The sequence below is a fragment of the Microplitis demolitor genome, chromosome 7 (genome assembly GCF_026212275.2).
Source record: "Microplitis demolitor isolate Queensland-Clemson2020A chromosome 7, iyMicDemo2.1a, whole genome shotgun sequence".
In the NCBI taxonomy this organism is placed as follows: domain Eukaryota; kingdom Metazoa; phylum Arthropoda; class Insecta; order Hymenoptera; family Braconidae; genus Microplitis; species Microplitis demolitor.
In genome coordinates, this window is record NC_068551.1 from 17976000 (window position 1) to 18000928 (window position 24929).

Genomic DNA, 24929 nt, shown 5'->3' on the forward strand with positions numbered 1-24929 from the left:
CGTAACTCAATAACATATATACTTCTTTCTAGTATTTTCTGTCACATTCTGAGCAAACTTTACCTGGTCAAAAAAATATTTTGATCAATAATCGCAAACTGCGAAGTTTAAATAAAAAAAACACATATCACTTTACACAAAATATTATTATAAGATAAGTAGTCACGCATTAAATAATAATAAAAAAATTGTTATTAAACAATTTAAAATATTTTTAATTAATGAGCGTGAATGTAGCAGACAGTAAACAATTTATAAATTTAAAATAAATAAGGAATTTTAAAAATTGCACGTACTGATTTTTCAATTATGCGAATACGCATTTTTTTTTTATTTAAATTTTATTCATTTAAAAATTAAAAAAATTTCCACTTAGATACATTCACACTCATGTGAATGTCGCAGATATGAAAAAATTTATACATAAATAAAAATAATAAAATTAAAAAAAAAAGCGCGTACTGATTTTCCAATTATGCAAATACGCATTTTAAAATTTTTATTTTACTTACATCTTATTTATTTATTTAAAAATTTTAAAAATTCCCGGTTGTCAATTACATTCACTTACATTATTTATACAAAAAAAAATTATTTTTAGAATATTTACCAAAAAAAATAAATAAATAAATAAATTATAAAAACAAATAAACACCGACTTGTGTTACGAAATTTCTAGACGAGTGTTTACGAAGCGAAGTCATTGAACTGTCAGCTAACGCCTGTTTCTCGAAACGTCTATAGGTTAAATAACAATTTTTGAATTAAATATCCAATTATTTTCTATACAATTATTACTAAAATAATTACAAGACATTTAAGATAAATAAATAATTAATTTTTAAATTTTTAAATAGAAATTAGGAGAATTAGAACCTAGAATTCGAGAGTATTCTATTGAGAACGTTCACGAATCTTCGAGCTACCGGCCGGTGCCTATATAAGCCGCGCGCATCAGACTGCCGGCACAGTTGAATTCAAACAAGCAAACTATAAACTTCTCTTACCTCGCTAGTAAGCGAAACTCATACGCGTTCTACGCAATAACAAAATACTTACAAGTTTATTTGTGACAAGTGAAGAAAAAAAAAAAAAAACTAAGATGGCATTAGTACCATTGTTGTTCTCAAACTGGTGGGAAGACTTGGAAGCTCCTCACCGTCTTCTGGACCAGGACTTTGGATCAGCATTGACAGCTGACCAATTACTGACACCATCTATCCTGGAACGTTATTTGGTACCACGTGCATTAGAACGTCGTCGCAGTCCACTGGCATACTACCGACCTTGGGCAGAACTTCTTCGTCGTGGCGATACTGGATCTTCAACCGTAAAAGCCGACAAGGACAGGTTCCAAGTCATCCTAGATGTCCAGCAGTTCAAGCCTGAGGAAATAAACGTCAAGGTCGTTGACAAGTGCGTCGTCGTCGAGGCTAAACACGAGGAGAAACAGGACGAGCATGGATGGATCTCCAGACAATTTGTACGCAAGTACATGATTCCAGAGCAGTGCGACATTGACCAAGTTAACTCCAGCTTGTCATCTGATGGAGTCTTGACCATCACAGCTCCAAGAAAAGACGTTCCTAAATTGGAGAATGAACGTCAGATCAAAATAGAGCACACTGGTAAACCAGCTATCCGTGAGTCCTGTGAGAAGGAATCCTGCGCCAAAGACGTCTGCGCCAAGGAGTGCAAAAAAGACGACAAGAAAACCAAGAAATAAATTTTTTTGTCTAGTATTTATTTTTACTTCTTAATTATTATTATTATTATTATTAATTTATATTATATATTTTTTTTTTATTATTATTTTTTTTTTTTTTTTTAAAATAAGATTACTGACTGACTTGTACAGCGTAACTATCATACATTTAATTTCTAGTTCATACAAAAAAAAAAAACTTTTGTACTTCGAGTCACTAAATATATAAATAATTTGTTAAGATTAATGTAAAATTTTGTTTGTTATAAAATAAATATGAATAAAAAAAAAAAGAGAGAAATGGAAAAGTTAAAAATAAATAATTGGTGTTTATTTTCCTACCCCTATTTTTAAGTAATTAGTTTAAGTATTTTTTAGTATAATTAATTTTTAGTCTAAGATTTGATCATATTTTTATTACGTCAAAATTGGGGTTTCACTTTACGATATAATTTTTTTAATAATTACTGCAATTAAAATTAGTTAGTTGCAATAACACATAAATCGACTTGAGATTATTTTGATTATTATAAAATTATAAGAAAAATTACGAGTAAAATTAAAAATAGTTATGGAAAAGTATCTACATTATTTTGGTAATTAAATAATTAGAGTAATAAATTTAATTACAATAGAATAATATATTAAAATTTATTAATATTTTATTTATTAGTACATTAAGTATACAAATTATTTATATTAAAAAATAGCATCTAATCAAAGGGTTTTGAGCGAAGATTAGAGCTACTGAAAATAATTATCTAAATTATTAAAGCAGCAAGTACTTGATAATTTATGATCCTGGTTCGAAGACAAACGAAAATTTTCAGACTTTTTTTCAACAAATCCATTACAAAAAAAAATACAACTAAAAATATGCACATGTAGAAAATTAAAAAAACTATAGATGCAATTTTTAAAAATTTTTTTTTTTATAATTTATCGTTTAAAAAAAAACCCAAAAATTTGAAGATGTCGGCTGACCAGTATCATAATTTTATGGAAGATAATTCAAGGCAATTTTTTAAATTAAATTCTATAGAGCAACACTAAAATTTCCATAACTTGAAATTATAATCAGTAATTATTTACAATTAATTAATTAATAATAATAATAAATGATAAATGATAATTAATATCAACTGTCTTTCAAAACTTCCTTTAATATCGACCCAGTATTTCTAGGTGATACGAAATCTGGAAAAGATGGAAGTGTCATATTGGACAGCAAGAGACCACCGGAATGAGTTGATGATGTCGAGTGCTGTCTACTGTGTCCTGGTCTTGTTATAGGCTGCAAAAATAATTTATTAATTAGTTAATTGATTAATAACTATTTAATTTATTAATTACCGTGTTAGAAATAGGCAGAGCTGGGACAGAGGACATTGGCTTGGATTCACTTTCCAGAAATCTAACAAATGCAGCAGATAGAGATGCCTCTTGATCCTTAAAAATGAATAGTAAGTATCAGTTTCAATTTATTGTTCCAGTGTAAATTTAAATGAAATAAAAATGACAATTGATTACTTTTGTAGGGTTTCCGCTGTGTAATAATCCCGAGAACCAGCCACCATGGGCGCTTGAATTATTGAGACCCGACTTATCACGCTCAGTTTCATTGAAATCTAAAACCGTTGCCATTACTCTCAACACTGATGGTTTGTCCGACGCTGATGCTGATATGAATCCAAGAAGCAAATTTTTAACAAGATTTCTAGGTAAAATAAATGAATCATTCATTAATTATTATTGTTGATAATTAATTTTTTCACCCTGCCTACGCCGAAAGCTTAAATTCTTGCCCTGTTTGAAGGGAAAAAAGTCATTTTTTTCTCTTATCAGAACACGAATGATAAAAATAAGCGCAGCTATTCTTACCACAAACTTTTAGAGCCAGAAATTTAAACTCTCAGATACAGATCTGGTGAAAAATACACAGAAAAAAAATATTTCTGTGTAGTATAGACACTACAGAGGAAGATAAGACGTCCCAATTCACGTGTCTAGGCCCAAACTCGTGTTTGTAGACAATTACACGCGACTAGTGTGTCCTACTTTCCTCCCACGGTGTGTAATATACTAATTATTAATATCACCCCTTACTTATCAACTTTTCCTGCACCACTTTCCTTAGCTTCTTTAATTCTTTGTTCCGCAGTGTTAACAAGTTCATTTAATTTAGAAACTGAAATAAATAAATTTTTAAATTCAGTAATAAATATCAATTAAAAAACATGTTTTCTAGTACAAGTATTAAGTAATTAATAATTAACATAATAATAATAATTATTGAGATACCTATTGATGCATAAAAATGTGCATTAAATTTTTCATCCAAGTTTGTAGACTGATGATGACTAAAGAAAACATAAATGCAAGTATAACACAAGCACTGGCACTCAATTAATATAACCAGTACCTGATGTAATACTCACAACTATGTTTATACAATCATGCGGCATTCCTTTGATCTATCATGCCATTCTATTGAGCTATCATGCTAATTATTTAATTATTAATATGCGTTACAAAAAAATTAAGTAATTTAACAATTTTAATTATCGACTATAAATCTAACTGCAACTCAACTACGGATATATTTAAATTATAAATTGGGTAAAAAATAATACTGGTGATTAAAAAAATATTAATGACAATAATTTATTGTAAAAAGATTTATGTTAATTAATAAATTTTATTTTATTTAATTTGAAGGATAATGGTAACGGGTAGGAAATCCCACGAGGTAATATGAGAAACTGTAATGAACCGACTCATAGTTACCAAATGAGATTACTTACACTATCGCTACCAAATATATAAATATTCTATAATATTTAAATATGTTAGAAAAATATATTTATTCTTTTAGTTATTTTTTATAAAGGAAGTTCTAGTTAAAAAAAAAAAATTTAGGTTTATATTTATATTCAAATTTAATTTAATAATTTTTTTTATTAATTATCAGACATAATTATTTTTTTTTATTAGTTAAACAAAATACTAGAACATCCTCGTTGTTTAAAATTCTAATGCAAATTATTAACTTTGACAAAAAAAATCAGCACACAAACTCTAGCTAAATTTTATGAAAAATAAAATTAATAACAATTCCCTGATACCAATTTAAATATTTATAATAAATTAATAATTATTTATACTTATAAATATTTTTTTAATCGCTGATGATAATGAAGTCGGATTAAAATATTTAATTAAACATTTTTTTTTGTTAACAATAATAATTGTTTAAAAAAAAAAAGTTGGGTAAAAAAAAACCAACACCAAAATTTAATGAATAATGCGTGAGTTCGATTTAGTGTGCAAAGGCGACGTTCTAGTACTTAACCAGATACCAGCAAGAATCCTGAGTTTCTAACAATCCCAGAATTACCAGCTGATATTTGACTAAGACACCAGATTTATTGTGCATTTGCTCTATTATAATTAGTCACAATTCTATTAAATATAAATAAATTCATTACTCATAATCTAATAACTCATTATCCTGAACTAACAATTAAAATAAATTATCTAATTAATTAATTAAAATCTAATGTAATTTTAAAAGGAGAAATAGCTATAAGCATTAGAAATAGCGTGAAATTTTTAGTACCATGCAATTTTTTTTTCTACTGTCAAAATTAATCGTCAATATTAATAGTGAGTTAAATGCATGCGTTATATATCGTATTACTAATTTTTATTAGACCTTTTGGCTTTAGGGAGCTTCTTAAAGCTGAAAGGACATTGATTTATCTTGTATTTATCCATGTAAAAAAAATTATTTCCGAAAAGATTTCAAAAAAGTTGGACACGGCGAATTTCTAAACTTGAGACAGATTAGAATTCCCAGTGGAACTTTTGTAATTTTGATAGTAAAAAAAGAAAAATATTTTATCTAGGATTTTATATGAGTGAATTTTGAGTCAAAAAAATGTAGTTTTTAATTCTTAAATTTAGAACTTATTTTTATTCTTATCGGGCTATTAGTTTCTAATGGAAACTTTTTCGGAACGAGGGTAAAATGTAATAAAAATCCGATCTGAAAATTATATTTTAAAAACGATATTTTTTAACTCAAAATTCGCTCATAGAAAATCATAAATAATTTTTTTTTTTTTACTATCAAAATTAGGGAATTTCAAAAAAAATTTCCACTCAAAGTTGTAATCCATCTCAAGTCCGGAAATTCCACATGCCGAATTTTTTTGAAATCTTTTTGACGGGAATTTTTTTTACATGGGTAATAAAAGTAAAATTGTAAGTCCGTTTCGCTCTAGGAAGTTCCTAAAGTCAAAAGGGCCAATAAAAATATGTTTTTTTGTAATTAGTAACGCGATATTTTTTGTATTAAAAAGTTTAAATATTTAAATAGAAAGAAATTAAAGATAATTAATTATTAATATATAATTAATAAATACCTTCTTCATTTAGTTCTTGTATTCTTTCAGTTTTTTTATCTAACTGTTCACTCAATCGAGAGGCGGCTTGTAAACATTCTCTCGCTTCTGTCAATTGATTCTATAAAATAAATTATTTAATTACATAATTAATTGAATTAATAAAAAATATATAAATTGTCATTACAAGATAGTTAATTAAAAAAATAATGAATATTAATGTCTTGGTATTGCTTATGTATTTGACATTGAGACAAATGGAAGAATTTAATCTTAATAACATTAATCATAATGATACTTCTTTTAATCTAAATGTTAACTTGTAGATATAGCTCGTCATTAATCATCCGGTATAAAAAATGATTACAATTTAAAACAATATAAATTAAGTAAACAAACCTTTAATAATTTAATCTCTTCATTTAATTCATCTTGTTTCTTAAATGAATCATTTAATTGCTGACGAATTCTGTCTGTCGCATTTCTTATGTCACTTTCTTTATCTAAAGTCAAAAATTAATATTTAATTAGCACACACGCGCACACAAACAATTTTTATTAATTTTTTAAAATAAATCATACTGAAGTTAGCCGACGTTTAATAATTTTTGGATTTTTTTTTTAAACGATAAATTATAAAAAAAAAATATTTTTAAAAATTGCACCTGTAGTTTTTTAAATTTTCTACATGTGCATATTTTTAATTTAATTTTTTTTATAATTTAATTGTTAGAAAAAAAAAAATCCGAAAATTGTTAATTGTCTACTGTGACTTCAGGATCATAATTTTTTTATGATACTGAAGTTAGCCGACGTCTAATACTTTTTGGATTTTTTTGAAAACGATAAATTATGAAAAAAAAAAGTTTTAAAAAATTGCACTTATGGTTTTTAAAATTTTCTACGTGTGCATTTTTTTTTTTTATTTTTGGACATCGATTTGTTCAAAAAAAAATCCAAAAATTGTTAATTGTCTTCCAACTTCCATATCATTCAGGATAAAAATAAAAAATTACCTCTTTGGAATTGTTCAAGGACAATTTGCAAATTGGTAAGCGCCGCCGTTTGAGATTGAACTTTATCTTCAGCGACAGACAATTTATTTTGTATTTCATCTCTTTGTTGAGCGACAAGCGCCACTTGCTGTTGAAGAGTTTCAACTTGTTGATTAGCCCTAATATTCGCTGAAGTATAAACATTCGAGCTATTTTTCAATTGTTCTTCAGCTTGGAATAATTTATTTTCCATTTCTTTTTTACTCTGTTCAAGTATCAGCATTTCCTCAGTATGATTTTCTTCAATTTCCATTAAATGCGATCTCAGTCTCTCCAACTCCCGTGCTGCCGAATTTTCACGTTGTTGGCTTTCAGTTAATTGATTTTGTAACATTCGATTGCTGGCCTGTTCTTGAACAAGAGCCGCTTCAAGGGCATTAGATTTTTCAATTAGCATCGATAGCTGAGCTAATTTCGACGAGTGTTCAACAACATTACAAATTTCCCCATAGTTTGTTGACTCTTCAAGATTTTTCAATCGTTGTCGTACTACTTTAAGTTCATTTTGTGCCCACAGTACTTCAGCTTCCTTATCTTTTACCAACTTTTCATAAGACTCACGTTCTGCAACGGATGTTTGTAGTGCAGTAGCCTGTTCATTAAACAATTGAGTCATACGTTTTATTTCAGCGTGGTACTGTAAACTTTCATTGTGTTTAACTTGTACGAGTTTAATAAGTTCGTCGCGCTCAGCTTTCAGCGAAGTCAAAATATTTTCATTCTCGCAAACTTTCTTCTCAACATCAGAGGCCTGCGATGACTTAATCGACGCGATTTCTTTATCCTTATCGTTGACTATTTCAGACAGATTTTCAATAGTTTCACGCGCCATGTCCGCAGCTTCTCGCGATTTATCAATCGACGATTGCAGTTCTTGTGAACGTGTAGTTAACTGTTCTATCAGTTCATTTCTCTCTATTTTCAATGACTCCAACTCTGCAGTTTTACTCGCACAAATATCGGAAATTACTTTTTTATCCTCTATTAACTTTTGTTTCTCGTTCAAAAGTACCATCAAATCTTCTTCAAGCTGATGACATTTGTCTACATCCTCTTTTGATTTGTTTTCCTCCATACGTTTTAATTTTTCTTCAAGCTCTAGATATTTTTCTTCATAGCCAATCAATTCTTCATTAACATTTTTAAGTTTCATGTATTTTTCTTCCATCTCTGTGTATTTTTCTTGACTTTCCTTCAATTTTTCTTCAATAGCTTCAAGTCTCGAAATTTCTTTCTCCAATTCATCGGCTATTTTTTCCCTTGATTGTAAATTTTCACACAAATTTTTAAATTCTTCACACTCAGCTCTAGATTCCTGTAGTTTAATTTCAAATTCCCGCGACTGCAACTCGCATTTTTCAAATTTTATTTTCAATTCATCCAGCTCAGCTTTATCAGCTCTTGCTTCTTCTTGCAAAAATATGTGTTCCTGCTGCAATGAATTCAACTCTCTCGACAGAAGCTCCAGTCTCTCCTTAGAATCTTCATTAGCAATAGTCAATTGATTATAAGCATTCTTATTATCTTCGCACAATTTTTTAATCTCCCCATCCAATTTATGGCATTCGTCTTCAGAAACAGCAGCTTGACTCAACGCAGCATCCAATTCTTTTCTCATATTCATTAAATCATACTCTAAATCATTTTTCTCATGGTTCGCTTGATCCAATTGCTCGCGTAATTCTCTAATTAAATTACTGTCTTCATCAATCCTTCCATTATTTTTCAGCGCCATCATCTCCATTTCCAATTGTTCCTTTTCCTGGGACAGAGCCAAGATATCACGCTCTATTTCTCCTTTAGCCTCATGCACAGTCATCAATTCACTCTCCAATCGCTTGTTATTATCCAGCGAGTGCTTCAATTCTTTCCTGACATTATTTATGTCCAGCTTAAGCTCCTCAATAAGTTCAATATTTTCATCCAAACTCTTGCACTTTCCCTCGTACATAATCAGCTGCTCTTGCATTTGTCTCTCCCTCGTCTCCATCGCGTCATTTTTATTTCTCAGCTCATTATTTTCGTCCAGCGCAGCATGAAGTCGACGACTAAGATCCTCCATCATATTTTCATTGTTCTCGACATTTTTCGATGCACCCGCCAGCTGCTGCTGCGCTATCACCAGTTGCTGTTTGGTATTGCGAACTTCAGCTTCTAAATTTTCTTGGTTTCTCAATGAACCCTCGACATTACTCATTGCCGTGATTAATTCGGAGTTTTTGTGATTAAGTAAATCGCACTCAGTTTCTAAACGTTTTATTTCCTGTGACAAGGATTCATTTTCAGCTTCAAGCATACCGACTTTTTCTTCGCTTTCTTCAGGTATAGATGGTAAATTTGATTTAACGTGTTGGATTTCCATTTCTAATGACTCAACATGATGCTGCAATTCATCACATTCCATTTGTAAATTATCTCTTATTTGATTTGTCTGCTCAAGTTCATGTGTTAACTCTGTCATCTGACGTTCAAGAGTATCTTTTTTCCATGACGTTTCCACATAATGCTTAGCCACTGTCTCAAATATCGTTTCATCCTCATTATCTTGTTTTATATTATAATCTTTTATAATATCATTGACACGTTTTATTAATAATTCAATATTAATATGATTATTATCATCAGTCTGAGTTGTTTCATTATTAATATTTTTTTCCTCATCACTAATTAATTTTGTTTGAATATTTTTATCTTCTGATGAAAATTTGTTTGACGTAAAATCATTTATTGTCGAATTGTTATTTGAAAATTCCAATTCTAATTTATTTAATTTATCTTGACATGAATTGTAATCAACATAAAGAGATTCGTAAGCTGCCTGAAGACTTTTGTGTTTTTTTTCAAGCTCTTCTTTGATGCTCAGTACTTTTTCTGCGGAAAAAAATTTATTTAAATTTTAAATTTTTATTTTAATTAATAAAATATTATTATAATTTTAAAAACCTACCGATAGATTGTGAATGCTGCTGATCCAATTCTTCGATACTGCCAGTCAAAATTTTATTTTCCTCTTGTAATTTATTTATTTTATCAAGTAAATCAACCTCGCGATTGTGAACTCCGTTAGTATTAGACTCGTCGTGATAACGTTGAGAATAATAACGTTTCTTAAGTGTATTATTTTTTTCATCATCATTGTCTTTTAATTCGCTTCCATTGTCAAGCTCCAATGCATGGAGAGCACAACGTATTAAATGGATTTGCTCGTGAGAATCAAGTTTCGATATTGCTGCTCGAAAATCATTTACAAACGTTGATTCATCTAACTGCTGTTTCTTCATATTCCTTTCCGCTTCTCGGCCCTGTGTACGTTTCAAAAACACACGTGTATCATATACGTATATATAAATTACATTATTCAATATTTGCGTGATAATCAACTTGAATATATGTCATTATAAAATATTACATGAGATCTGGTGCCATTTAATTGACACTAATTTATTATTTCGTATGAATATCTGACTGGTTTTACAACAAGTTTCAAATTTTTCCAAGAAATAATTTAAAAATTTTTTGAAATTTCGCGGGCATTAAAAGTTTTCCATGAAATCGGGCAACCCAGGTAGAAAAAATAACTTAAACTTAAATTTTTTGACTTAAATTTGAGTCAACTAAGCCAAAGCCGAGTGAAATTTGACTTTTTTGACTTAAGTGGATACTAAGGAGGTCAAGTTACCAAAAAGTAAGACAAAAATGAATAAAAAACACGTTTGATTTTGAATTACTTTTGACAAACTTGAATTACTTCGTATCTATTCAAGTAAAAAAACTCAAATTTAAATTAACTCTCTGACTCAAGAAATCATAAGTATCAGATGACAGTTAAAATAAAAAAAATTTCGTTCCCAGCCGATTTTTATTGCAACTGTTTTTAAAAAAAAATTTAATTTACGTCCGAGTTTAAATAAAAACAGAAATTTTGGCCGAGTTTGAATTTTGCTGCTGGTTAGATTTATCTAGTTTTGAAAAAATATGTAAACTTTGAATAAATATCTGGAAATTGAGTGACACTTTGCAATAAATCCTGCAGAATATGCAAGTACTCAACAAATAGAATAAGAATTTATTAAAAACTCAATTTAAAATTTTTGAATAGCAGATTTTAAAACTACAGTTAAATTTATCAATAATATTTTTTATTAAATAATAAAATTATTTAAAAAATACTAATTTTTATTATACTTGTCATTATTTAAAATTATTTACTAGAACTTGAGAACGCAATAAACTGATAAATTAAAATAATTTAGAATAATTATAAAAATTTGAAATTATAAACGACTAGTCCATGTTATTTAAATAACTATCTATTTTAAATAAGTTAATTAATTTAAAATTCAAAATTTAAATTACCTTTTCACCAATTTGTATAATACGATTAACAATATCCTGTTTAGCCCGTAAAATTTCACCTTTTTGATGACCATCCGCAACATCATCGAGTTTATCAATTGATTTATTTCTGTATTTTTCAACTTCTTCTTCTAATTCACGAATTCTCATGGTGGCTTCAACAATTTGATCTTGTAGTTCACGTACTTGATTTCGATTACTTTTGACCTCGCGATTACTCGCCGGTGGATCCCAAAAAAAACCTCCGCCTTCATCTGCGCTAACATCTTGCTAAAATATATATAAAAAAAAAAAAATTATAAATAAAAGTTAAAGAAAATATACAATCAGAATGATTAAATATTATTACAATAATAATTACGATGTGTTAATGCTAACATAAATACAATAAAATCACAATTATTATTGTCATCCTTTACATCTTTGCATAATAATCTCGTGTCATGAACAATGCACTTAAAGCGTTTCTATCCGGCAACGTACAGGGTCATACAATATGAGAAAGAAAAATTTATTATGCAATAAAAAAAAAAATTATATGTCTTTACTTTTGGGTCGCGAGAAAAAAAAACCTAGACTGAGTTCAAAAATGAATTAATAAATGTATAGAAAAATTGAGATTAATTTTACAATATATATGTATATATATTTTTTAATTTAAAATAAATAAAGTAAAAAAATTTGTAAGCATGTCAATGAGTAGAAGTTTATCAAAAAGTCGAACATTCAAAAAAAAGGACAATGCATTATGTATAGACATTAAAACCCGACCGAAAAAAATAAAAAAAAAAAGTTTTTGTCAGACGATTTAGAGATACAAATCAATGTAAAAAGGAAGTTGGATCACCAATATTTGTGAGTCATAATAAAAATTCGGATATTTTTTTATTTCCTTTGTCGCTGGGTTTATTTATTTATAGTATATATTCAAGTGACACTCATCGAAATGCAAATTAATGTAACCCAGTCAATGTGTACATATATATTATAAAGTCCTAGTGCTGGCTAAATCGCCTTATTATCCCGGATTGGACGATTTTTTATTGATAAATATCTTGATGAAAACAAGTTGAGATTAATGTTTAAGAATATATTTTACTGCAATAAAATCACTCTCTTATGGATCTAAAATTTGTTATTTATGAGCGGGAAATTTCAATTTTTTTTTTTTTTATTCATAATTATAATATAAATTTATCAAATTACAGCGGAGTTTAGTAACAGTAGTACATATTTTCAAAATTTATTCGTTAAGAAGGAATTTAAATATCGCGCGAAAATATCGTAATTTAAAAAATTAATTTTTTAGAGAAAATTAATAGTTTTATACGTAAAATAAATTATAATAGTTTTTATAAATTAAAATATTTTTTTCCCCAGTTAAGTATCTGCGTAATTTAATTTCAATGGGTTATGACGTTTGATCATTATGTTTTAAAATCAATATAATAAATTGGTGTACTTAAATATAAACACATTTTATTAACGTCATTTGGTAGTATAGCGATAAGAATGATAAAGTATAATAAGTTGTTAATTGCAGGAAATAAATTAATAATTATTAAATTATTTAATTACTGCAAAATAAATAAACATTTTAAAGTGAGCGCATTAATTTTATTTGATCTTAATAAATAATTAATAACATAAACGAGGGTTTTGTTTAATGAGAAATTTTTTTTAAATTTAACAGTAAATTATTTTTTTATTAGTATCTGGTTGAATTTTTTTGTATTTAATAAAATTCTAATAATAAATAAGGTAGAAGTGCCATTTTTGGTCACTTTAGGGCCGGTTTTGGCTACTTAGAAATTTTAAATAAAATAATTTGTAAAAAAACTGTAAAAAATTTGCGGAGTGAATCCGAAATAAAATTTAATCCTCTCGGAGTAAAATTCACTCCGAAGGGAAGTTTATTTTAATATTAAAACTCCGAATCAGAGTGAATTCGGATTTAAATAAAATCAGCAGTTACTCTAAATCAACTCCCGAATTTTTACAGTAAAGGTAACACAAAAAAATTAAATAAAAAGGCCTATTTAGGTATGGTAATTATTTTTAGAAACATTGACTGATATCTGCGTCTCGCATCCTGTCCTTGTTTTATTTTTTTTATATTTATTTATTTGTTTCTTTAATATAGACTACGTTTTTTACTTGTCTATTCTACTCTCGGGTTTAGTCTCAGCCGGGAAAAAAATATTTTAAGTAGTAAAAAAACCCTAGCCTATGTCTCTATCGGTACCTGGTTGGTCCAATAAGACGTGGCAACGCTAATGAATATGAAAGGGGGTTTCGTTAGGTCAGGTCAAGGAATAATAGCTCGTTTGACTTGCATACCGTGACAAAAAAATATAATAGCAATAAATAACCTGATGTTGATTGTCTCTCAAAGGTATTCCATAAATATATAATATTGTGTCTTTTATATATATAAATGTTATACAAATTTATTTTAAAAATTTATTATTCTTCTATACAATTAGATTTATATATTTTAGTTATATAGGTGAAGTAAAAGCGAACAATAGAAAATATTTTTTTTATTTTAATAAAAAAAATTCCTATCACACTTGTGTACTGATGAGCACGGGTAATAAGTCACCGATAGTGAACGTGGGAAAGGAAGTGGCATTGCTGTGGCACTATCGAACTCAAATAGCGCGGTAAAAGTAATTTATCTAGTGATAAAAAAAATTGATAGTAAGTATAATAATAATAGTGTGCATCAATTTTTAAAGTTTTAAATTTTTTTAAATTTTATTCATACGAATAATTTTTTTTTTTTTTTCCTGAGTATTCATTTTTTATGAATTTAAATTTATTGGACATTATTGTAATACATTAGTACGTACTATAGATAAATTCAGTATCAAAATTATGTACTCGATATAATGAAACAGGTGTTCATGAATAAAAGTAAATGTTGGTATATGATAGATGAATTAAAATATATTTTATACTTTAATGATATTGGAGACCAAGTGTTAGGGATTAATTTTTAGGATTATTATTTTATTTCCTTACCGGAAATACTTTTGAGAATAAATAAAAAAAATTTATTATTTACAAGTTGTAATTTATATTTTTTGTTAAGACTCAAAAAAGTGAATAGTAATTACAAGTACTTTTAAAAAATAATAATAATAATAATAAAAAAAAAAAGGACTAATGTAAGAAAGAGGTCGCGATAAAACGTCAGACTCCAGATATCAGGAATAACGAACGTTCCAGTATGAACTCATATTGTTCTTAAGTAAATATTAACAGCTGCGTTGATATTTATGGAGACAAAAAAAAATAGTTTATATTTTTTTTAATATTAAAAAAAATGTAAAGCAAATTAACGGAAATAATTTATTGCAAAAAATATTATTTATGAAAATTGAATAATTTTTGTTACGTTATATGTTACAGTAGCCTTTACTATACATTCATATATATGTATATATAAAAATTTATGTGTATGTATATGTATATAGTACATAGCGATAACAAGTAATCGAGACGATTTTCAACGTTCGAAGACACGCGATATTGTAACCCGCATCGTTATATTCCGTCAATACTGACCTCGGAATTAAATAAATATAAATAAAATCCATATACAAACATAGGTAAAAATTTTAAATTTAATTTAATGACTCAATTATCAGAAATTTTTAGTAACAGTCATAATAATAATAAAATAATTAAAAAAAAAAAAAAAAAAAAAAAAAGTAAAGTAAACTAAATAAATAAATAAAATAATAAAAAAAATATAAAATTACTACTGTAAAGCGACACATTTTTTTCTTTCTGATCATTTTGCTTTACTAAGAAAAAAAACGTCGTCAGCATTCTGGAAGATAAGCCCGCGAGTGCGTCACCTTTTTGAATACTTCAACTCTTGTGTTAAAAATACTTTTAACAAAACTTAAATTATTCGAATTAATAATAAAATTTAAATTTCCAATTTATGTCACTCAATAATTAACAAATAAATAATTAAATTCCCATGTAAATATTATAAATAATAAAAAAAAATTTAATAGGGCAGAAAATAATCAGAAATTATCGCCAAGTTTAGATCTTTGGTACGATATCTAATAAAAAGCTTTATATCAATGAAAAACAATAAAATATATATTAATATATGTATATGTATAAGTATCGGTAAATATATGAGTCCATCGATATTCAATAATGTAGAGCGATGTTATGAGACGTTTTATCGTGGGGTTACAAGGTGTAACGCCGTGGAAAGTTGATCGAACATACGTTAAATAAACGGCCACGCGATAAGAATTGCTCGTTACGTATAACGTTAAGCCTAATCGTGTCCCACAAACTATTTGCACCGTCCTCACGCATGTATATGTACATATAAATATATATATACATCGTTTGTGCGAATTACTTGTTGCTACGTTAATTGTGCAAGCGGCATTTTGCACTATTGCACAATAGTTTAACCAAGGACCGATGAAAGTCAGCATATGCACTTTTGACTAATGTGTCATATTTACTTTTTTCTATAAATATATATTATATATATATACTTTTTTATTATCATTTAAAAACCATGTCTTTTACTTAAACTCAAACTTAAACTGTTTGTTTTATATATTATATATATATATTTTTTTTTACCCATTTACTGTATTACTAAACAGTGTAAAAAAATATATAAGTTTTGTTAATGTATTTTAGAGAGAAAACAAATGTTTTGCTAAATTAATTCTAATGGCATTAAAAGAGGCATTAAATATTTTTGCACCGTCATTTTAACAAAATAAAAAGAGGCTATAAAATTAGTTTATTTTTCATAGCATTAAATAGTAAAAAAAAAAATTATAGACTTTGTATTCTATGACTGCAATATAAAAAAGACTTAGGCAAAGTTTTATGGCAAAATTTTTTAATGGGGTATTAAACAAGTATTTTTTAATGGGATTAAAATTATGTAATTTAATATTTTAATGTCTTTTTATATTAATTTACAATATAAATTTTAAAATCAGGTGTACATAAATTTATGTCAGCGTTTTACAATAGTATCATTGTTATATAACCGGAAAAAATTGTATAACAATAACGGATACTATAAGTGGAAAAAAATAAAATGTAAAATGAAAAGGGCGGTATGAAATATTTATGGAAATTCATAGTCATCCATAAACTCTATAACAAATATGACAAATTTAATATTCAATATTTCATTTTTCTTATTTTTTTTTTTTAAGTGCAGGTTTCTTCAATACTTGTTTAAATAACGCAAGTTTACACGAGAAAGTCGAGGACGAGACATCAGCTTGACATATGCCAATACATTAAGAGTTCGAAGTACAAGGATCAATTTAATTAGATTTTCTATCTATTCATATTTATATATATATATATATATATATATATATATATATATATATATATATATATATATATATATATATATATATATCTATTTATTTATAATAAATCAAGGTATAATGTAAATTATTTTAAAGTGGGTCATTTTATTATGGTTATTTAATTTAAATTTAAATAATTAATATTTTTATAATTAGTCATAAATATGTAGCATGAGTATGAATGTAGCAGACATCAAATTTAAAATTATTAATAAATAGACTAAATAATTAATAAAATAAAATTTAAAAAAAATGTTCATTTAAAAAATTTTTAATTATTTATAATTTTAAAATTGTCTGATGTCTGCTACATTCTTACTCATATATTTAGCAACAAAAAATTAAAAAAAAAAAATAATATTGTCCTCAATGTTGACTATCGTGTGTGTATTTTAATCGTTGATTAAGATAAGAAAATGCAGCGGTGCATTTATGATAAACCGGCGTCTTTTGTGATAGTAAAAATATTTAAAAATTTTATTGTATACTCATAGCAATACCGAAATATGTATTATCATAAAAATAATAAATTTCTCAGTAGTAATTTTAATATTTATTATTTTCGTATAACGGAAATATTTCGTATTGTTAAAGTGTGTCATCGTAATTTATTTTTTAAAATATTTTAAAAAAACTTTTAACAATTGGAACTATCGGTGATACTGTCATGTGATATATTTTGTACAATTCAAGGTATTTTTAACGTCACAAATCGGTTTTATATACATCTATACAACACAGAGAGTAATGCATACAGCAATAACTAAAGAATTGTGTACAAATATCAGTATTACTATGTCTGTGTTTCCGTTTCAATCATATAGATTTTTTCGCAAGTCATTAAAATACAGATCAACAATGTATTCTCTACTATATAATAATAATGTTATTGTATTATTCAATAATAACAATAATAAAAAACATACATATGTATCAATACTAAAAAATAATTAGAAAATTAATAAACTTCCTTCCAATAATAATTATTTCCAATAACATCATCATTCATATCCCATTGATGTATTGTTTGAATAAATAACTTTCATTTCCGCACTATTGTTTATTAAAATAAAAAAATAAATATATATTTTTCATAAAAAAATAAAATTTAATTAAAAAAAAAAATTACCTCAAGTTTTAAAGTTGGAGTTGGAGTAAATTTTAAATTGCACTCTTAATAAATATATAAATATGACGTACACGTGAATTTACTGATTGTTATGTCATGAATAAATGAATTTAAAAAATAGTTTATAATTTTATGATTATATTAATGTGGACAAAAAATTCGAGTGTAAGGTAGACACGTGTTACACCTTCCAAGCGATGAGACACGACTGTGCTCCAAGAGTTCGCCCGCAGGCTGTTGGGGATATAATATGCACACCATATACCACACACGACACAGTGGTCTAGAGTAAAGTGATGGACGCGTGCCCACGACTGTATATGTATCCATCACGTATAGACCAAGTAGTATAACGGTGGTGGTTACCATTATCTTTATACCATTACCATTACTAATCTACCACATTTGTATATGGACATACATTTATGTATATATTTATCAGTGTTGGGTATGAAGAAACCGAAAAGAAGGAAATAATTTTGTGAAAAGTAGTGGAGGTAGAGGAAAAAAGGAGGAGCTTAGAATTGTAATAATAATAATAATAATAATAATAATAATAATAAAATTCAACCCCACGACTACCTGCAAGACAAATTTGTACAAGAAACTATTTTAAAAAATTTTTACCGCCACAAAAAAAATTTTTTTAAATTTATATTGTTGGGTATAAAAAATATTGGAGTAAAAATTCTAATGAATGAAATAACTTTAAAAAAGTTGTGATATTTATGCATGTTTCGACATTCTTCAAACATATTTACTATCAACGTTAATAAGAATCGAGGAAGTAGGAGGAAAAATAACGCAATAATTCTCTGATAGTGAATAATATCTTCAAGGTGGGTCGACTATTATTATCACAACAGAGTAATAAAATTTGAAAAATTAACGATTATTTTTAATAAATTATTATTTTCATCTAAAAATAGAAAGAAATTTATTTTCGAAAAATATTTACTCATTTTTTTAGTTTTAATATTCAATATAGCAATTATTAATATGTATTAATTAAAATAATTAATAAAATTAAAAGGTAATTAATAATCCGAGTAAGAAATATACAGAGAAGTTCATGAATAATGCAACTAAGCATTCACTCATTTTTTTTTTTCTAACTGTTGATCCTTGTTTAATTTGTACGCGTCAAGAGCATTAAAAGCCGGACAATTTTATCAGCCCTCATGTTAAAAATTCTGCGGGCACAGGTGATGAGAATAAAACTCGCACAGTAGGACTGAATTTTATTTTTTTAATTTCTAAGGAAATAAAATTGTTGTATTTAAATAATATATATTTAAATTAAATATCATAAATTATTATAATACTGCAGAATTTAAATTACATAATCGTATATATATGTGTATATATTTAAATGTATATGTATATTTACTGAACACAAAATAATTATAGGAGCAATTATAAACGTCGTAGAGGTAATTGTTTAAAAGTGATAACAAAAATAAATATATATAAATAATGAATTTGTATGACATACATTTTTAATTACTCATCGATAATTTCGAATATACTCGAACATTATGTCCTTCTTAGCGATATTTATATTATTATGTTGATAAAAAAAAAAAATGGAAGAAAAATATTGCGAGCATAATAATGTTTAGCTGACCTGTCAAGACTCAATAGGACGACCAATTATATGGAGATATGTAAGTCTACCTCGAATGTACACGTGTACTAAATAAAATGTTATATATTACGTAGATTAGTCAACTGGTTATTGTTAATTAAGTGGAAAAATTAATGTATTCTATAGATATATTTTGGTGGTATTACTCATCGAGGGTAAATTCTTAAATAAATTTTTTTTGTTTCACCCTTTTGCTGTTAATTATATAAATATTAATAACAATTTATATCAAATAATTGATGAAATAAAGAATTTCATATAAAAAAAAGAGGGAAGTTTATTAATTTGGAGGTTAATTGATTATTTATAGATTTATTGGTAATAAAATTATCAATTAATAAAATAGGTTTAATTAAATTTTATTAGCTTTTATGCTAGTATAAATAGAGAAGTTTTTTAAGTAGATATTAGAAAATTAAATAAGATATTTGTATGTACACACTGTAAAAAATTGGGGGTGAGTTCCGGAGCTCAAAAAAAATCACTCCGCATACGAAGTCAATAGGGAGTTTGTTTGATGGGTTTTATTTGAATCTGACTTTACTCCGATTCGGAGTTTTAATATTAAAATGAACTCTTCTTAGGAGTGAATTTCACTTCGATCTAGAGTTCCAATATTAAATTAAACTCCCCTTCGGAGTGAATTTTACTCCGAGGGTATTATTCGCTAATTTTTTACAGTGCAGAAAAAAAGGATTTCTTGGCGCCAAAAATAGCCCTAAGAAATTTTCTGAATTATGAATTGAAAAATAAAATTTTATGGCGCCAAAAAAAATGTTTTCTTTTTCATTTATTTCATAATGCAAAATTTTTCTTGCGCCAAAAAATAATTTTTTTTCCGTGTATGTATGAATAGAATAAAATAATTTATGATTATTCCAACATTGCAGATGTGAATCAAGTCAAGGGTTAAATCCGGCGTGTATGTCTGTGATTATTTGGGTAAAATTAGTGACATGGATTGACAGGAAACGGAAGAGACATTATTAGAGAATTGCCTGATGCTTTCTGTTGACCTTTTTCAATAGATCGAGAGACATCGATGGCATTGGAGTTCTGTTGACCAATCCTTTGTTGATCGTAGATACGATAAAAAATAAAATATATAACCGGTACGGTACATTTGTCTATTGATAAATTTTTTTTTATACTTTTCTCACTTCATGGAGATGGTTTTTTTTTTATTTATTGTTACAGTTATAACTCATTAATTGTAAATTATTATTGTTTATTTAATGTACATCCACACAAGTGTATGGTGTGTAATTGTTATTATTGTATCATTAGTTACGCATATGCAAGAATATTATAGTTGGAAAAATATACAAATATATTAATGTATATGTATATATAAATAAAAAAATGTATTATGGAGAAACTAAAAAGATCATAAAATAACCTTCGGTTTTTGTTGAATTTAAACACAATATAATGTAAGGATCTATCCCTAGAATTTGTATGTATAATTAATAGTATTTGTTGTACAATAAAAAAAAAATTTTAAGAATAAGATAAAAAAAATGTAAAGATAAATAATAATTTTATCTATCAACATTTCATTAAAATTTTTTTTTGTTTATTTTTCGTTGAAAAATATAAATTCTTACCGTTCCATGAGCTCGTACATTTGATTCAACTACAGCTTTTTGCAATTCGCAATTTTGTCTTCGTAGAACTGAGATCTGTAATTGAAAAACAAACATAATTTTTTAAATGTGAAGAAAAGTTTTTTATTATAGTATTTTTTTACCTAAAAAGGTAAAATTGACATAAAAAATATGATATACTGGAATAAATTTTCTAAAGCAGAGTTTAAAGGAAGTCCGGTGGTTTACTATACATATGGAGGGAAGAGCGTACGATGCGTCGTCTCTATTTACTTTGTTTATCTCTAGTTTGTATTGTGATAAAACGCAACTACCTCTTCACCAGGTATTTTCATTCGTTCTTATATATTATCTATCTTTACCACTTATTTTTTGTTTCTGTCATAGATCAGACGTTGTACAACCGAAGCTTTTGAGTATTTCATTTACTTCAGGAACGAAGAGATAATTTTCATTTCCCCAGGTCATTGAAAATCAAATAACAAAATGAAAATTTTTAAATATACTTGGGATGAGTTTTTGTTGTTTGATAAAAAAAAAAATAATAAAATAAAACTCAGCACAATTAAGTACTCGGATTACGTTCATGAGACAGTTGAGTAAGCGAAATTATAGATTATTTTATTACAAAGAATATAGTAATCATATATTTAGATTTTTTTATATCAATGAAATATAAAAATAGATATATTTGATTAAATAAAATTTAGGTTTATATTTAACGTAACAAATTTATTGAGAGATAGTCTGTAGTAAGTAATATTTTTAGAAAGTTCATAGAGTAGGCATTTGTGGCCACTGCTTAATTTTTGGAGATTTAATACTTTATTTTAATTATTCATAAAATATAAAAAAAACTTGCACTGTAATAGTGCGATAAAAGTAATTTAAACACATTTTACAAATTAATTGTCATTGCGTATTTTACAAATTATTTTATTTTAAGTTTTGAAGAATTCAAAACTGTAGATCTAAAGTGGCCAAAAACGGTACCTCGGCTATATTTATTTTAAAAAATTCATTAAGAAGCTGATAATAGTTTAGTTTCTACAAAAATTTCAAATTTCGCGCCCCAATTTCGTGATAAGTTTATTCAAAAATTTAGAAGAATTTTCCTTACAATATCTCTAGAAAAATATTTAGCCGAAAGTATGCAGGAAATACTAAACTCGGCCGAAATCTCGCCGTAGAATTTTATTAGAAGAGGCCGAAATTTGGCCAATAAAATAAGTCGGCCTATGTTTGGGCCTAGCTAGTTTTTGGCCTTGTGTTCACTACCTGGGCCATTTGTCGGCCACTTTTTAGCCAAGAAAAAATTTTATTATTTTTTTTACCTGAATTTTTTTCCCCCGGAGTCTCAAATAACAAAGAAAAACCAAAATTTGATAACAAATTTTCAAAAAATTATAACACTACATTGTAGCAATTACTTGAAATTACAATCTTACAATTTTTAACAAATAAATATTTAAGAAATTACTATTTTCGTGCGAATGATTTATAAATTTATGCTGATCAATCTAGAAAGACTGAATGTATAACGAATGAATTTATTTTTAGTTTATATAAATTTAATATTTTACAACAGATAAGTATGATTATGATGAAAGGATTAATGTATAAAATGATAAGGATATTTGATTAACACTCAGCGACAATCATTAAGGGATATACAACATCTGTTAGGATATTTTCCAGTTGACTAACCTTCGTTATCAAAATAAAATTTATCGGAACATATGTCCAAGGGACATTCGATACTTTTTTTATTTATTAATCAACCGTTAGCAATCAGGACATAGATATTTTAAAATAAATTTACTAATGCAAACCTCAGAGCTTTAAAAAAATTTACTTTATTAATTCAAAAAAAAAATAAAGAATTCACGAATTTTTGAGTGATTATTATAAATTTTTTTTTAAATAAAAATTCCGGATAAAAATGAGGCGAGTAAAAATTTTTTGCGCCAAAAATATTTTTTTTCCGTGTAACTGATTATCCCTTTTTTTTTTTTTTGTTTTAACATTTTTTATCTAAAAATAAATTTTTTCAAACCTATTTGGTTGAAGGTACTGGTTTTGCTCACTTTATACTTTATTTCAATGTATTAACAGTATAAAAAGTATTATAACTATAATAATAGTGATTAATGTATCTTTAAAAATGACAGAAACATCTGTGATATTTTTCGCGTATTGTATAAATCACCTTATCAAAATTATTCGTTTATGAAACGGGTATTTAAAGTGTCCAAAATCAGTAGTTTTACGTTACGACCATTTTTTTAATGCCACGAAATTAGAAGAGTAAAAATTAATTTTTACTGAATTTTGAACCGGAAAATTTGTAAATTTCGATTCTTATATCATTGAGGTACTATCAGCTTAAAAATTACTGTTTAAAATTCCATAAAATTTGGTATGCTAGTAAATTATGACAAGAAAAAAAAAACAAAATGATTTTTTCAAGCGCTACAGAGAACCAGTAAAATAAATAAAATTTCAAATTTCGCTGGCTTTCTATACACAGGAAAAATGAACTACAGAATTTGAGAAACGACAAGTAATATTATGAAAAAATAATCAATAAATACTATCATTTTCAATTGTAATTCTTTAATTTATAATTAAAACATAAATAATTATTGAATGAATCAAAATTTATTGTCTATGCAGAAAAAATTAATATTTGAACTTTAAAAATCGGAACATAAACTTAAAAAATTTATGTCACGTACAATAAAATTTATTATTTGAATTAAAAAAATTCCCTATATTGACACCCCGGTTTCAAGTTATAATTTTAAACACCAATTTTAAAATTTTCTACTATTTCTGTAGCTCTCAAAAAATTAACTTCAACTTTTTAATTGTCATTCTCTACTAAAGTCCAAAATATAATTAAATTCCATCTAGTAATTCTAAAACCAACTGTTCGACCTTGAATTTAAATTTCATCCGTCAAATAAATGTAAAAAATGAATCATTTCCAATTACCTCAGCATCCCTTGAATTTAATAACTCTTGTAATTGAACGCACTTAACATTAGCTTCTTCCAACTGCTTAGATCCTTCATCTAGAAAAAAAAATACAACAAAAATTGATAACCAGCTCAAGTAAACATAAAATTATATATCAAATGTACTCCGTAAAGTACAACCATAAAATTAAATTTCCCGGTGCACCATATGATTTATCAATCGGTATTACAGTACAATATTTTGACAGAATGTTATTGTGAGAAGGAAAATATAAACAAATAATTATAAAATATATAAAATAAATTTATAATTAAATAATTAACATACCAGTGTCATTGACAATGCTGTCAGAAAGGACTTCTTTTGTAAAACTAGTAATCTGTCCTTTTAAATTAGATAAGCTAGAAAGTCCATCACCGAACCACGCCATTTTACACGTCGACACTTGAATTCTCGACTTATTTAACACTAATTACGGTGTAAATAATTACCAAAGGCAATATCACTATCAATAAATCGAATAAAACTAATTTTTAATAATACCTTGTTATGAAAAAATATTAAAATTCACTTTACAAGACTTACACGTCATACTATACATCACACATATACATAACACAACACATGTGATAAACTGTAGTATAAAAACAC

The 24929-nt window shown here is 26.6% G+C and overlaps 2 protein-coding genes across 3 annotated transcripts; one reads left to right on the top strand and one right to left on the bottom strand.

The window, feature by feature from the left end:
* The first annotated feature begins 943 nt into the window (after positions 1 to 943).
* LOC103574109 (protein lethal(2)essential for life) lies at positions 944 to 2006 on the top strand. The gene has a single exon (XM_008553471.3). It carries the CDS (start codon positions 1103 to 1105, stop codon positions 1724 to 1726), a length of 624 nt encoding a protein of 207 aa, XP_008551693.1. The 5' UTR covers positions 944 to 1102; the 3' UTR covers positions 1727 to 2006.
* Positions 2007 to 2349: 343 nt separating this feature from the next.
* On the bottom strand, positions 2350 to 24909 carry LOC103574183 (thyroid receptor-interacting protein 11). Of its 2 annotated transcripts, XM_014439919.2 has the most exons (12): positions 24606 to 24909; positions 24294 to 24373; positions 21297 to 21371; positions 11523 to 11792; positions 10114 to 10468; positions 7128 to 10037; positions 6511 to 6614; positions 6133 to 6232; positions 3812 to 3893; positions 3236 to 3422; positions 3059 to 3154; positions 2350 to 2999 (listed from the first exon to the last, which is right to left on the bottom strand). In XM_014439919.2, the coding sequence occupies exons 1-12, from the start codon at positions 24706 to 24708 to the stop codon at positions 2844 to 2846; spliced, it is 4518 nt and encodes a 1505-aa protein (XP_014295405.1). In that variant the 5' UTR covers positions 24709 to 24909; the 3' UTR covers positions 2350 to 2843. The 2 variants fall into 2 exon arrangements, with proteins under 2 accessions (XP_014295405.1, XP_053596942.1); XM_053740967.1 differs by lacking the exons at positions 21297 to 21371; positions 24294 to 24373; positions 24606 to 24909 and adding an exon at positions 18042 to 18335.
* Between the last annotated feature and the right edge of the window lie 20 nt (positions 24910 to 24929).

What these genes read in the sequence shown, in the direction of transcription:
- LOC103574109 (XM_008553471.3), top strand. Translation starts at nt 1,103, where the DNA reads ATGGCATTAGTACCATTGTTGTTCTCAAACTGGTGGGAAGACTTGGAA.
- LOC103574183 (XM_014439919.2), bottom strand. Translation starts at nt 24,708, where the DNA reads ATGGCGTGGTTCGGTGATGGACTTTCTAGCTTATCTAATTTAAAAGGA. An exon ending in TTATACAAATTGGTGAAAAG is followed by an intron (nt 10,469 to 11,522) that starts GTAATTTAAATT and finishes AAACGTACACAG; the next exon opens with GGCCGAGAAGCGGAAAGGAA. An exon ending in AAGAGATTAAATTATTAAAG is followed by an intron (nt 6,233 to 6,510) that starts GTTTGTTTACTT and finishes TTTATTTTATAG; the next exon opens with AATCAATTGACAGAAGCGAG.